Source organism: Alexandromys fortis, unplaced genomic scaffold (assembly GCF_014885135.2).
Source record: "Alexandromys fortis isolate MF-2015 unplaced genomic scaffold, M_Fortis_MF-2015_v1.1 scaffold_20, whole genome shotgun sequence".
NCBI lineage: Eukaryota > Metazoa > Chordata > Mammalia > Rodentia > Cricetidae > Alexandromys > Alexandromys fortis.
The window spans coordinates 15,449,933-15,464,218 of record NW_026067903.1 but is presented as its reverse complement, the minus strand read 5'-3'; the positions used below and the strand labels follow the sequence as shown (position 1 = coordinate 15,464,218).

General features: G+C 43.1%; 1 protein-coding gene across 1 annotated transcript in view; it reads left to right on the top strand.

The window, feature by feature from the left end:
* Window positions 1-14,286, top strand: part of Col9a1 (collagen type IX alpha 1 chain) — an 81,490-nt gene that overhangs the window by 5,484 nt on the left and 61,720 nt on the right. The window contains exons 5-10 of the mRNA XM_050134691.1: window positions 1,381-1,777; window positions 10,447-10,530; window positions 11,260-11,283; window positions 12,613-12,687; window positions 13,016-13,051; window positions 13,167-13,229. Of these exons, the coding sequence (XP_049990648.1) occupies window positions 1,381-1,777; window positions 10,447-10,530; window positions 11,260-11,283; window positions 12,613-12,687; window positions 13,016-13,051; window positions 13,167-13,229 (679 nt within the window). The remainder of the gene's footprint in view (window positions 1-1,380; window positions 1,778-10,446; window positions 10,531-11,259; window positions 11,284-12,612; window positions 12,688-13,015; window positions 13,052-13,166; window positions 13,230-14,286) is intronic.

Below are 14,286 nucleotides of genomic sequence, written 5' to 3'. Positions count from 1 at the left end.
ATTGTGATATTTCTTCTTGCCTTTCTTCCCTTCATCCTTTGTTTTTTTTTTTTTGGTTTTTCGAGACAGGGTTTCACTGTGGTTTTGGAGCCTGTCCTGGAACTAGCTCTTGTAGACCAGGCTGGTCTCCAACTCACAGAGATCCGCCTGCCTCTTTTTTATTATGTATAGTGATCTGTCTGTCTGAGGGCCAGAAGAGGGCACCAGATCTCATTACAGATGGTTGTGAGCCACCATGTGGTAGCTGGGAATTGAACTCAGGACCTCTGGAAGAGCAGCCAGTGCTCTTAACCTCTGAGCCATCTCTCCAGCCCCCCCTTCATCCTTTGTAAGAAGGAGCTAAGCACATAAGTTTGACCTTCAGGAAGGTTGTTTGGAACTCTCCGTCTTAGTGAGTAATTGTTTTCAATTTTTCTATTAGTAAACACATTTCACATTTAGTTTTCCTAGCGTTTCTTTCTTGTTGAGGAATTCTCTTAGACAGAGAAGACGAAACGAAATAACTTTAAAGATTTTGAAAGCTGACGTTAGTATTTAAAACCCCGCAGGACTTGCTTCAACATAAGATCTGTAGATAAGTGTAGATAGCTAGGTGGCAGATAAGGATGGTCTTAGCAATGCTGCTGGCTTTAGCTTCCATTTAAAGCAGTGAGGAAAGTAACTGTGATGTAACTTTAGGAGGTGGACTGAAGAAACATGGAGCTGGAGGGGAGAAGGAAGTGCTGGTCGCTCACTGCCCGTTATTCCTCCAGTCACCAACAACGAGCTACCGCTTCACTATCATCCTTGAGATCCCTAGAAACACCATCCTTAGGGTGAAGAAGCCTTTAAAGAGATGCTGGGTAGTTGGTTACTAATTCTCAACATGTGGGGCCAGAAGGCAAAATTTGAGAATAGCCTGGCCATTATAAAAATACCAAATAATTTTAATGTGTGTAAAAAATTAAAATCCAGTTGAATTAAATGGTTTTTTATAAACTAGTAGATTTGATTTTAGACTTCAAATGATCACTCTTCCTCACTTTTTTGAAGGAAATGTTGCCCCGAACATTGCAAAAAAAAATGTGGTTTTGGGTGAGGTGGTATTGCTAAATGGTGGCTCTTTGGGTAGAATAAATAATAATATCATTGAGAGCCTTCACTATTTATGAGGGAGGGGGCTCTTAAAACTGTATTTTAAGGTGGAGCGTTGATGGGCATGGATGATTGAACTATGAGGGTCTGTATAAGATGTCATCAGAGAACAAAGGCTGCATAGTTTTTCTACCCTCTAACCCTTCTGCAGGGCTAGAGTCTAAAATAACACAAACACCAGAAATGGTAAATATGTATAAGCACAGAAAACAAGGTTTATATTTATTATTTCCAAATTTTGCTCAGGCATTTGTATCCCAGTGGACTGCCTGAAGAATATTCCTTCTTAACCACTTTCCGGATGACTGGAAGCACACTTGAAAAGAACTGGAACATTTGGCAGATCCAGGATTCCTCAGGGAAGGAGCAAGTTGGCGTGAAGATAAACGGCCAAACAAAGTCTGTCTCTTTCTCCTACAAAGGACTGGATGGAAGTCTCCAGTCGGCAGACTTTTCACGTTTGCCGTCCTTGTTCGACTCCCAGTGGCATAAGATCATGATTGGCGTGGAAAGGACCAGCGCCACACTTTTCCTCGACTGCGTCAGGATGGAGTCCTTACCTATAAAGCCAAGAGGCCAGATTGAGACCGATGGCTTCGCTGTGCTGGGGAAGCTTGCGGACAATCCTCGGGTTTCTGTTCCTGTGAGTATAAAATCACCAAGTTCCACCACTATCCTAGCTGAAGACAAACCCAGGTGGTTAAGCTCAGCACCCAAACATCTTGGATCATTAGCTACAGGGCATACAGTGAACAGTTACTCACTTTGTAAGGTTTATTAAATACATCCCACTACTCATTCAGAAAGCATTCACCACCAGCTTTGAGTGCCATGTGCAGTACTGACTTTTAGTGAAGCAGATAATCTTAAAGGAGGTTAAAGTCTACTTGGAATTAAGGTGTTATAGACACTCACTCGGAGCATCCATAGCCTTTGAGACCACTTACGAGGAGACCCACACTAGTGCAGAACATACCATGTATGTACAATGAATTAGATTTTTTTAAAGAAAAATTAGAGATAAATCGTGAATCCAGTTAATCAGACAGTTTATCATTTTTGAAAGCAATAAATTTTGAAAGGGAAGGATTTGGATCAGCAAAAGAAGGGAAGATAACAGTAAAGATGACTGAGGAAAAACAATTCAAGAACAACTAGGATTCATTCAAAAGTTTAGAGACTCATTGATTTGAGTAACACATGTGTATGTAAATGGAGTGTTTGGGACATAAGTGAAGGCTAGTGAATGCGGATGGTAAGATGTAAAGTAAGGAAATCATATGATGTTTGATAAGCCATATTATATAGAGGGCATGAGATGTATTTACTTAGAACTAGACTCTGTGTAATAGACATCCGAGGGCATTGAATTCCCTGGTGCTAGAATTATGGATGTTGTGAATAACCGATGTGGGTGCTGGGAGATGAATTCTGGTCCTTGGCAAAAGCAGTGCAGGTTTTAAACTACTGAACCATCGCTCTTACCTGAAGTAAAGAATTTTAAACTTTGTTCATTGTTTTGCTGGAGAAATCCATTGTGATGGAATTAAGAAAGTGACATCACAATTGTATCAGCTAGCACCTTCTAGCTCTATCATTTTGAACACTGAGTAGCAATTCTTTCATAGCATTTTGACAATAATTTAAAAATACAACCTTAGAGGGCAAGGATTCTTTGGGGGAAACAGAAGAAGATAAAATTCAATATAAATAATCTGTTGATGCTAATACAGCTCTCCTACTGTATGGAGCTGTTATATTCTAGTCACAGAGTCTATGTCACAGAGAGAGCAAGGGTGACACGGTAGTTTTGAATTGTTTCTGCGCACTTCTCTGGGAAAAAGAGGCTTTTGGGGATCTCAGTAATGGAATTGTTCAAATGACTTGTTTTTACAGGAAGCGCTGTGATGAGTGTGAAGGCTGGTGTGAAATTTCTATATTCTGTGATAGACAGGGAGCAATTTGGAGCTGCCACATTGCTGTTCTGGCTCGTAGACTCTTGAGGAAGTAGTTCTTCATCTCATGAGTCATCACGCTTCAAGCGGCTAGGTTAGAAAGCTGATGTGGCCACTGTTGTGAAATGCTCAAATTCTGTGTAGCAGGAACTCTGAAATGACCCTGGAGTGTTTTTCAGACAACATGGCCTCTGCGATGCCAGCGCCATTTCTGGACCTGGGCTAGGGGAGTGAAGGCCTAAATGCCTTCTCAAGGCACTGAGTATCAGTTGATTAAAAAATGGATTTGTTGACCTTAAAAACACTCCAAGATCTTATAATTCTGGTTTCTGGGTACTATTAACGATGCCTTTCAGTTGTTTTATTTCCAGTGTGGCAAAGTCTCAGTATTACTTTGCTGTGCTGTATATCCTTTGGCTAGTTATAGATTTTCTGAAAAACCTAGTCTCACACCGCAGTGCGTGGAAGTTTATGTTGTCATCTTCCGTTTTCTTCCTCACATGTAGGAATGCATCTGAGTGTTTCACGGTGCTTCTGGGATAGTAAGGAGCTTTTCCAAGTCATCAGGCTGACACCAGTGTTAAAATGATTTAGTATAGGCAAGTGTAGTCTTTCCTTTGTAGAATGAATTCTGGATCCTTGACCCCTTCCTGGAAACAAAAAAGATCTGAGCCCAAATCCCCACTAAAGTTCAGTATTAAGTGGTGTTGGTGGTATGGTAACATTGATAATTATATGGAAACTATAGGCTAACAAACAAACTCTGCTTCCATCAAAGACATCAAAAGGACATTATCATACTCAAACTTTTCCCTAATGTAGCCTTCTTCCCTTTCCTCCAGCTCCTTATCTACTTTCTTCTTACCCGACACTTCTTCCTCTTTTTTTTCCTCCTCCTCCTTCTTAGGAGAAAAGTGTACAAGAGTAGTCCATTTTCCTTGAAGAAATCATTTTAGTGTCTTTAATATAACAATTAGATGTTTTCTAAATCCTGTTTTCCTAACTTTCTGATCTTTAGAATAATTTTATAAGATAACCCAAGGTCTCCTTATTAAAGGAGATGGTGTCCAAGAGAATCCTGGAGAGGAGAAAAAAACGGTATTTGACATGGATGGATTCTCACTTGGAGACTCATGTATACCAATTCATTCCTTTCCAAACGTCTAAAGAGTTCTTATATGACCCCTCATGGTTTAGAACTAAAGCAGTCGAGCTCAAGTCTTCAAAATCCAAGTGCCCATGAGTTGGCCTAGACCCTGTTTTTACCTTATAGCCTGTCATCTTGGGCATTTCATCAATTTGCCCAAAGGCGGAAGTCCTTGGGAATTATTGAAGACCACTGCCAATTAGCTACTTCCTTTAAGGTCTTAAAGGGCAATGGCTAGTGATATGCATGTATCTCGAGAATCAGAAAACTCGTAATAGTGGGTCACCTGTCTCTCAGTTTGGGACAGCAAGTACTCAGTGTCACTTTCTAAGGATTTTTTCAAGTTAAAAATAACATGAAATAGCTTGAAACCAGAAAAACATCTACATTTTTTAGTATTTTCCGAATACGATTGGATTATTTCTAATCTTCAACATGTTCTATTGGTTGAATATTTGTTTCAGGGTCAACCCTTGCTTTTCTTTTGTAAATAAACCAAAAGCAAGATATCCTCTTCACAGGCATTATCGGCTATCAAAGGTAGGTATAAGAACTGCATAATAAAAATGGAATCTAGACATTTGATGGATCACTAATGCTGTAAGACTCACTTATGTTGTAGCTGTTTGTGACTTTCCCCATCCATCCTATCTCGTGTTCCTTCTCTTTTTCTAAATTGGAAAAAGAAAACAATTTCAAGAAGCTTTCATGAACATTCTTGTGGGCTACAATTCAAACCCATTCTCATCATTTATAGTTATTTAGTGGGCTCAGAGAATTTTGTATTTTTCCCTTTGCATATCTGTAAGTTTGTTATTTTTTATTTTAAAGCAATAAATTCCTCATTTCCTATTCTTCCCTGTGCCTGTAGTTTAGGATGGTGCCATTTATCCCGCTGCAAATCGTGGTTCCCTGGCAGATTACCATGAAAACATGTTACTTTATGACAGGTCCTTTATTGTTTGTTGTCAACATGATTGCCTGGGAGAGTTATTTGGTACAGCTCTATTAGAAAACAAAGTTAGCCATTCTCCCTTTCCCGGGATGCACTGCATTGGGAGTTTGGTCTTGTTTGAGGGAGGATAAAAGTTTATGTGGATGTCCCCACATATAACTCAAATCATTCTTCTCTTTACCTGTGCATATTCCCAATAAATCACCATAGGACATGACGGATTTGATGCTATGTGAAGTGTATCTCGGAGGCCTTGCTGTAATTTTTTCCCTTCAGATATAGAGAAAAATGCCTGAGTGGGAGAAACCATTGCTAGAGGAGCTCTCTCTCTTCTTCTTTACTCTGTAGCACTGGGTCACTTTACACGCAAATGTGAAAACAGTGCAAGGTTCATGAAGAATAACCTGGAAAAATGATGTTTGATATTGTAATCAGCATTTCTGGCATTTGAGAAATTTACGAAGCTATGGTTTTAGTGATGTAAGCAATGTACAATCTTTGTGTTCTGTATTAATATTCCTTTTTAAATTGTTTTTGAGACAAGGTTTCTTTGTTGCTTTGATGCCTGTCCTGGAACTCACTCTGAAGACCAGGCTGGCCTTGAACTCACAGAGATCTGCTTGTCTCTATCTCCCAAGTGCTGGGATTAAAGGCGTGCACCACCCACGCCTGGCTGTTATTAATATTAAACAACTTTTTTTTTTTTTTGGTTTTTCGAGACAGGGTTTCTCTGTGGTTTTGGAGCCTGTCCTGGAACTAGCTCTTGTAGACCAGGCTGGTCTCAAACTTACAGAGATCCGCCTGCCTCTGCCTCCCCAGTGCTGGGATTAAAGGCGTGCGCCACCACCGCCCGGCTAAACAACTATTTTTTAAAGATATTTACTAAGTTACAGGTGTACTTTAGGTGACTAAGAAATACAAGTTAATGCCTAAATGGAGGTTACATTCTGGGGAGAGGCACAAGGAGGAGCTGAATAGTTCATAGTGTACTAGGAAATCATAAATGTTATCAGGGAAAGCGAAATGGAAGGTTGAGTTGGGGCTCATTCATGAGTAAACACTTTTGAGGTAGCTTTAAAGACCTGAAGATACCTTAGAGAGGAAGGTTGCAGGAAGAGAGAACATGAGTGACAAGGGACAAGGATGGGTGTTACCTGATATCTGAGTGCTACTTGCAAAGCAGGGAGATTAGGAGAGGAAATGAGAAACAGCCAATGAGGTTGCAGAGTCATGTCATTAAGCTTCTGAGGGAAGAAGTTGAGCAGGCTGTTAGCTGTGCGCTTTTGGCGTTTACGAGCCAGGATCATATGGGAACTGAACCCTGGGAGCTGTGAACATTTATGCATTATGAAAGCCATCAAGTCAAGTCATAAGTGTAGGACTGAGGACTGACTGCCTAGGTGTCCAGGATTATTATTGTCACAATGAGGAAGATTTCATTTAAAAAGTGGCTGTGACAGCGAAGTGAAGTAGATTGTTGTGTCCTGAAAGTTGAGGGGGAAAGGTTGAGTCAAAGTGAACGACACAAGAATTGTTTCAAATGCTGGATAAGTCACATAAGAGGATGACTGTCAGTTGCCTGTTGGTTTTAGAGACCCACGACAGTGGTTGGATCAAAGATCCGCTGGCCTGGTGGGAGTGGAAATCAAGTTGGAAAGGATTCAAGAGCAAATGTGGAGAGGTGTTGGAGACCGAGTGGAGATTGTTTTGAGCTCTGTAGAAGGAGGTGCAGATAACTGAACAGGTTGTGGAATTAGGAGAGGGATTTATTTCCACTTGGCAGATACCTTAGGACATCATTCCATTAGCTGAGTGCTACGTTAGCTTCAGAAATGATGTTCTCTCAATGTTTTTTAGAGATGAAACATTTGGATAAGGCCAAATCTGCACAGGTGTGAGGACTTTCCACTCACATCATCCCATTCTCTCCGAGAGAAGGAGAAGAATTTCCTGTTGCAAACAACGGCATTTCCTGAGGCGCATTATGCTTGCCTTCATAGATATTTTAGAAGGTTCTAGTTCTCTATTCGCATTTTCCCCTCATCTTACAGACTGGGAACTGTTTGTGCATGGGTGCTATCTGCTTTCCATACTCTGTCTCCTCAGTGCTTGCTTTATCCTGGGCTTTGAAATGTCGACTGAAAACCTAAGTTAAAATGTTTGTCACGTACGTTTTGTCAGGGAATATTCAAAGAGCACGAGGATCCCAGGTATGAAAATGAGAAACCAGCATTTTGGCTGCATAATGAAAGTGACTGTTACAAAAGCGCTCTGCCAATCTTCCTTCAAAATAATTAGCATGCAAATTGGAATTCATATTGCTTGCCGAAAAAATGGTTGTTGTATAGCTGATTATTAGTGCGTAGGAGGTGTTTATGTGGATACGCAGATGTGTTCGGAAACCCTTGATCACTTTGAACAGCCCAGCTTGTATTCACAGATGAAATACATTTCATTTCTCCATTTTTTTGTGCCACAATTGCATTTTCTGCATATTTAAACAGGTGCAGCAATTTATCCAGAGCGTTTTACAATTTTAGGATGACAGCTTCAAGAATGACTTCAGGTTTGGAAGAGGTAACTTTGACAAACTATCTCAAAGAAGGATCTACATCTGATCAATGTTCCTCAGGGTGATCACTTTTCAAAACTAGTATTTCTTGGACCTGCAGCGCATACCGAGTTTCCATGGCCAAACCACACAGGCCTTAGTGAATAAAATTGTGTGGTGTAGTCTTCTATTTTGAAGATTGGGGATGAGAAATATATATTTTCGTATTATGTAGTTCGTTGGAGAAAAAGAGCGATAATTCTCTTTCCCATGTACTATTTTGCCATGCATGTGAATACGCAGTTGCATATAGGCACAGCTGTTGATCTTCAGAGGATGTTTCTGGGTGTGTTTCTATAATGAGCACACAAATGGGGAAAGTTTTGACTCTTTAATGAAAGGTTCTTAGCTTAGCTCTGGTGGTTCTAGAAGATTATAGAATTAAACATTTACAGTTTTAACTTTCAGTTCTTGCTTCTCTCCCTCTTTAATGGAGATGATCAGTTGACAAATATATTGGTTACCTGTATCAAAAAATATGTCACATTATGGAGATAGTGTGCATTATTCAGAAATATTGGGGGGTGTAAAAGAAAAACTATTAATTTAATATCTGGGACATTTAGAAACCTGCCCTTTCTCAGCTATGTGAGCTGCTACAAGTGAGTTGACTTCTTTTTCACACTTTGTCTGTGCCCAACCTTAAGTGACATGCATTCCGCTGTCACTAAGTCAAAATTCATTTCAATTCTTCTTCTCATCTTCCTTTTAAAAACTATTGCAATTGAAAGTAAAACTCAAATTATTTTTTGCCCAGTAAACAAGACTAGTCTGATAAAGGTAGTTTTGGCCGACGTGGTTTCTTTAACTCTAAGAGGCTGTGTAGCTTTTTTTTTTTTTTTTTTTTTTTTTTGAGGAATGTCTTCATTCTATTGTTAAGTCAGCACAGCACGGTGCTCCTGCAATCTGTAGATTTCCATTTTAACGTCTGTCCTGATGGCTGCTCAGGGTTTTTATTTCATTTGACTACTGTGTTTTTCACCTCCTTATAAGAGAGGTGCTTACCCTCAGCTTGTCTTTCCCTACATTTCTTGGAAGTGGACGACTTCTCTTTGTTTTGTCTCAGGTTTAACTTTCTACCTATTTTCTACATCCAAATCTCAACTCTGGATGTGTGTGCGTGCTGCAGTAGGGAAACCGGTATCTCCTATCTTTCTAGAGCTGGGAGTTCTAGAATCCATTCGGCAGGTGGGAAAGAAAGGGAATCACGAAGGGCTGAAAAGAAGGCCATGGTGTTTAGATCTGAGACCTGGCCACCTAATCAGCTGCCTAGGGCCAGTAGAACTTACTGGCCAAGAAAGAAGGAGCTGATTTCGATTGCACAGCAAGGAATGTGCCTCCCCAGAAGACTGGCCAGTATGTCTTTTGACTTCTGGTGGGGTTTACAGGTTTTCTTGTCTTTCATTTAAGACTATCTTCAGGTTTAGACCTGGCAACCCTTGGCTTCCTCTGTTTCTTCCTTGTTTTAATCTTTCTCCCCTAACGGCCTACTGAGAGCATTAGAAGTTGTCAGGACTAGGTTTCAAGTCTTTAAAAGTTTACCTCTCTTCAAACACGAGTACTCTTATACAGAATTGAAATAGTTTGAACTCTCTTCCAACGTAGATTTCTCCACTATTCTATAGAGAATGTTTTCTTCAGCAATAAACTTTCTTCTATCTGTTTTCTCTGTAGTCACCTCTTTCTGTCTCTGTCTCTAATCTCACAGGTGAAGTTTTAGAGTGTGTTTCCTGTGGAGATGGCAATCCTGGTTTTCAGGGTTTGCTTTGGGCATCCGTGAACCACGTTTTAATAGCATCGACTTCTAGAGGGCGTGGCCAGGACAGAAATTGTTGACCAAGGTTTTCTGTCCTGCCCAGTTCTGCAGCCATTAAGTCTTAAAGAAACACACAGAGGTCTATATTAATTATAAAACTGATTAGCCCATTAGCTCAGGTTTCTTATTAACTCTTATAACGTATCTTAGCCCATTATTCTTATCTATTGTTAGCCACGTGGCTCGGTACCTTATTCAGCAAGGCTGTCACATCTTGCTTCCTCTGCGTCTGGGTCACGACTCCAGACTGAGCTTTCCTCTCTCCAGAATTCTCTTGTTCTCATTGCCCTGCCTCTATTTCCTGCCTCTATTTCCTGCCTCTATTTCCTGCCTCTATTTCCTGCCTCTATTTCCTGCCTCTATTTCCTGGCCAATCAGCATTTTATTAAAAATAATACAAGTGACAGAGTAAAAGACCATTGTCCCACAGCACTCAAGAATAATAGGCTAATATAAGTTATAAGAGTTAATAAGAAGCCTGAGCTAATGGGCCAATCCGTTTTATAATTAATGTAGACCTCTGTGTGTTTCTTTGGGACTTAACGGCTGCAGGACCGGGTGGTACAGAAAACCTCAGTCAACAAGAAATGGGAAGTCATTGCCAATGGTGTGCTTCCAGGCTAGGGCTACACTGGAGCGAATCAAAGCTAAGGACATCTCCTGCCAAGGAGCAGAGGAATTTGGAAAGGCTTCCAGACATCTCCACTAGAAACTCTGCTCAGGAAAAATCAAGAGCTGTGCTTGCTATTCTGCTAAGGATTATAGACCATATTAAAAAACAACAACGAAACACTCCTCTTTGACCTGATCTCTCCCGTCTCTCGCCAGTTTGAACTCCAGTGGATGCTGATTCATTGCGACCCACTGAGACCCAGGAGAGAAACGTGTCATGAGCTGCCAGTCAGAAGCACGGTGAGTCCTTGAACCACCTGCAAAAGCCTCTTCTCCTCACCTCACCTTCTCCTCAGCACCAATCTCTCTAGGTCTCTCCTCCCACTTTCTCTTTCCCTAGAGTCTGCCTTGCTAGACTGACTAGCTTGGAATTAAAGAAACACAGGTCCTTCTTGCAACCTGGGGGCAGAAGCTATCCCTGAACAGGCCAGTGTCTGCTACACTTGGCAGCTCAGCCTCTCCAGAGGCACTGGAAGTCTGCTCCTCTGGAAGGCACAGACCCTTGGCAGGCTCCTGGCACAGTCAGCAGTCACACTGAGGAGGGGTGTGCATTCAGGTCTGGGTGCAGCTGCCAGGAAAGGGTTAAAGGGGACCGTTGTCATTCTATCCCTCCTCCCAGACCTGTTAGTTCTCCTCCAATCCCCAGGACCCTCTCCAGGCCATTCATAAACAGGAGGAACCTAGGTCCCCTTAGCAGGGCACCTTTGCAACCTCTACTCCCGGTGCATTTGAATGTCCCAGTGCCACTTTACAGCGCTCAGCTGGGTCAAGGAGTCTGGAAGGCATCAGGTTGCAGAGTCCCGCCAGAGGGTTAGCAGAGAGCAACCAGGATGGCCTGGACTGCCTGGGGCCCTGGAGCACTCGGGTTGCCTCTGCTGCTGTCAGGGCTCTGCTTCTGTGCTGCTCAAGTAAGTTGTGCGTGGGTTTTCTGGGTGCTTGCTCACTTTCTCGCCATCTTTTTGTCTACAGCCCAGCCAGACCACTGATGACGAGGTAAGCTGGGAACGGGAAAAAAAAAATGAAAAAAATGCTGCATTTTCCAAGTGTATGGCGAGAAGGCACAGAGCACTCTTAGGGCTCTCTGGCCAGCTGCCCTGCAGCCTGGAGTACCTCCAGCAAGTAGGGTCCGAGTCGGAACCTCGGGGGACCCACTGATGTGGGAAAGGGGGCCATTTCTCCCACTCGAACACTGGCACTAAAGGCACAGTACCGGAGGGCGTAAATCTGCCTCTTGTTTGTTTGCTTGTTTGTTGTTACTGTTGCTTACCTATCCTTCCCCTCAATCCCGGGCCGATTCAAGGGCAGGTTGATGGGCAAGGCAGAAATTCGAGCAAGCTTTTTCCTGCCACAGGAGGGAAACCACTAAACCTCAAGATCTTGCTAGCAGCTCAGAAATGAAGCCTGGCGGTCCTGGAGCTCTTTAGAACTCTAGTAATGTCTCCAGAGTCTTTTCCCACCCCACCCCTGGCAAAGGGAGGGTGCAGCAGCCAGGCAGGGAGGCCAGGGGAGGTATGAGGTTTCACTTACAGAGACCCCATTGTAACCTGTCTGGTCCTAGGAGTTCAGGAAAACAAAGTTTTCCTTGATGAAAGCAGCCTTCTTCTTTCTCCCTCTTCTCTCACCATCCCCTCTCCCTCTAGAAGGGGGGGGGGGACACATTCCCTAAAGCAACAAATTAATACTTTTTCAGGCGCCAGTATTCCCTGCAGACCCTTCGAAACAGTAGCCTGCTTGTGACAAGAGACACACAGGGCTGGCAAAGCGAAGGGTCCTTCTGAAATTTGTGTAACTTTGGAAGCAAGGCGCAAACACCTATTGTGAGGGAGTGTCACGTGAAGCGAAGTCAGGCTCCTGAATTCAGGGCTTTACCGTGCCATACCTCCCAAACCTAAATCACCCCCCCCACCCCTCGCACCCCACGCACACAGCGAGCTCCCAGTGTACTGGACAAAGAAAGGCTTGCAGCTGTAAAGAAACTGTCCCGGGACTGCTCCAGTCTGACCTGCTCCATTCGAGACAAGACTGACCTGCAGTGACGCTATCAATGACCCCCATAGTCATTTCTTAGTTTCTGTTGGGGGGACGTTAGATACCCGCTCTTCTTCACAATTTCTGTCTATTCGCAGGCATTAATTCTACTCCACCCTGGACAGTGTATCTCATAGGAGGTGGCAATACACTATATTTTGGTTCTAAAACTTATCCCATCAGAGAGGCATTCTTGTCGGGGTGTGTGGGGATGGAGGGATGGCGAGATCTTGCTCAGTTGCTCACGGTGGTGCACAGTGTTCTTCATTAATCCCTGTGCGTTGTTTTTGGCAGAGAGGTCCTCCTGGTGAGCAGGGGCCTCCAGGGCCTCCTGGGCCTCCTGGAGTTCCGGGCATAGATGGTATTGATGTAAGTTTGTATCTCCTTTGTTCTACAAGACAGACCTTTCCCACACTTCTTTGGCTTTGGATGAGTTTTTAGAAAGCACCTTCTGATCCCTTCCTGTCACCCCCAAGAAGAGATGCCAGTGAAAGTTCGGGGTTGGATACTGTAACCTGGGGATTGTTATAGAGGAGACCTAGACCCGTTGCCCCATGGGGCATGAACTTTCATCTTTAGGCCCTCATCCTGGCTTCGCTCCATAATTTTGGGGTGTGCATGCCTGAGACTGTCCCGTGGGTCCCCAGCTACTTACTCTTGCTTACCTATTGCTTTTTACCGTTTTCTCTGTCTCCAGGGTGACCGAGGTCCAAAGGGTCCCGTGGGCCCTCCGGTAAGTTGACTGGCGTCATGGCACCTCTCTTCCTTCCTTGAGATATGTTTGTAGCCGTGTGTGTTTGGAGAATCTTAAATTTGCTTTATTTTCTTTCCCTGCCTCTCCTTCTTAGGGTCCTCCTGGAGACCCGGGCAAGCCAGGAGCGCCAGGCAAGCCAGGCACACCAGGCGCTGATGTGAGTAGAGCGTGTGTGTGTGTGTGTGTGTGTGTGTGTGTGTGTGTGTGTATGTAAAAGAGAGAGAGAGAGAGAGAGAGAGAGAGAGAGAGAGAGAGAGAGAGAGAGAGAGAGAGAGAGAGAGATGCTGTGGCACCCTGCAAAATGTCACGGGAGGGTTCCACAGCACAGAGCTTTGGCATCTCAGAAAAATGGTGAGTTTATGGGTTCCGGTCTCTAACACTCTCTCTATTCACCCTATGAACGCGCACCTCCACTGCCTGCATAGGGAGGAAGGTGGCGGCATGTGGGTGCTGGTGGGTGGAGGGCTAAGTCTCACAGTAGATGAGCTCTGCTTTCCTCTGGCACTTCCTGGATTAACTAGAAAGATGGAGTTGCAGTGATGGCTCAGTGGTTAAGAGCATTGGCACTGTTCATCCAGATGGTCGGGGGTTCTAGTTCCAGCATCCACATGGCAGCTCACAACTATCCCAAGGGATCTGAAGTTCTCCTCTGGTCTCTGGGAACAGCATGAATGTGGTACAGGGGTACATGCAGGCAAAACACACGAAACAATAAAACAAATAAAAAAATAGTAAAAAAAAAACCAAACCCGGCTGAAATCAAGGTGGATGTTGGAAAGAACAGGAAGCATTTCAGTTCCCAGTAATATAAAAAATGAAAATTTGTTCAGAGTGAGTGGAGGAGTGTGCACGGATATAGTCGGGGCAGGGAATGGTCAACACAGAGACAAAAAACTTAAAATTCAGCTTGGGAAACAGGAAGCTAAGGATCGGTTTGAGATGTTCAGATGCTCAGTTATATGGTAAATAATACCTCTCCACCGTGAAGTAGTCCCAGTTTTCAGCATCCTCTCTCCATGCCCACTACTCATAGCTGATTTGGTCCTTCATCAGGACTTGGCATTTGTCTGTCTCTGGGTTGCAAAGAGATGGCATTTACTTTCTAGGATTTCTCAAGTCTCTCTTCAATGAAATATCCCTTACTTGTTTTGCAAAACTCAAAGGCTTTTTTTTTTTTTTTTTTTTTTTTTTTTTTTTTTTTTTTTTTTTTTTTT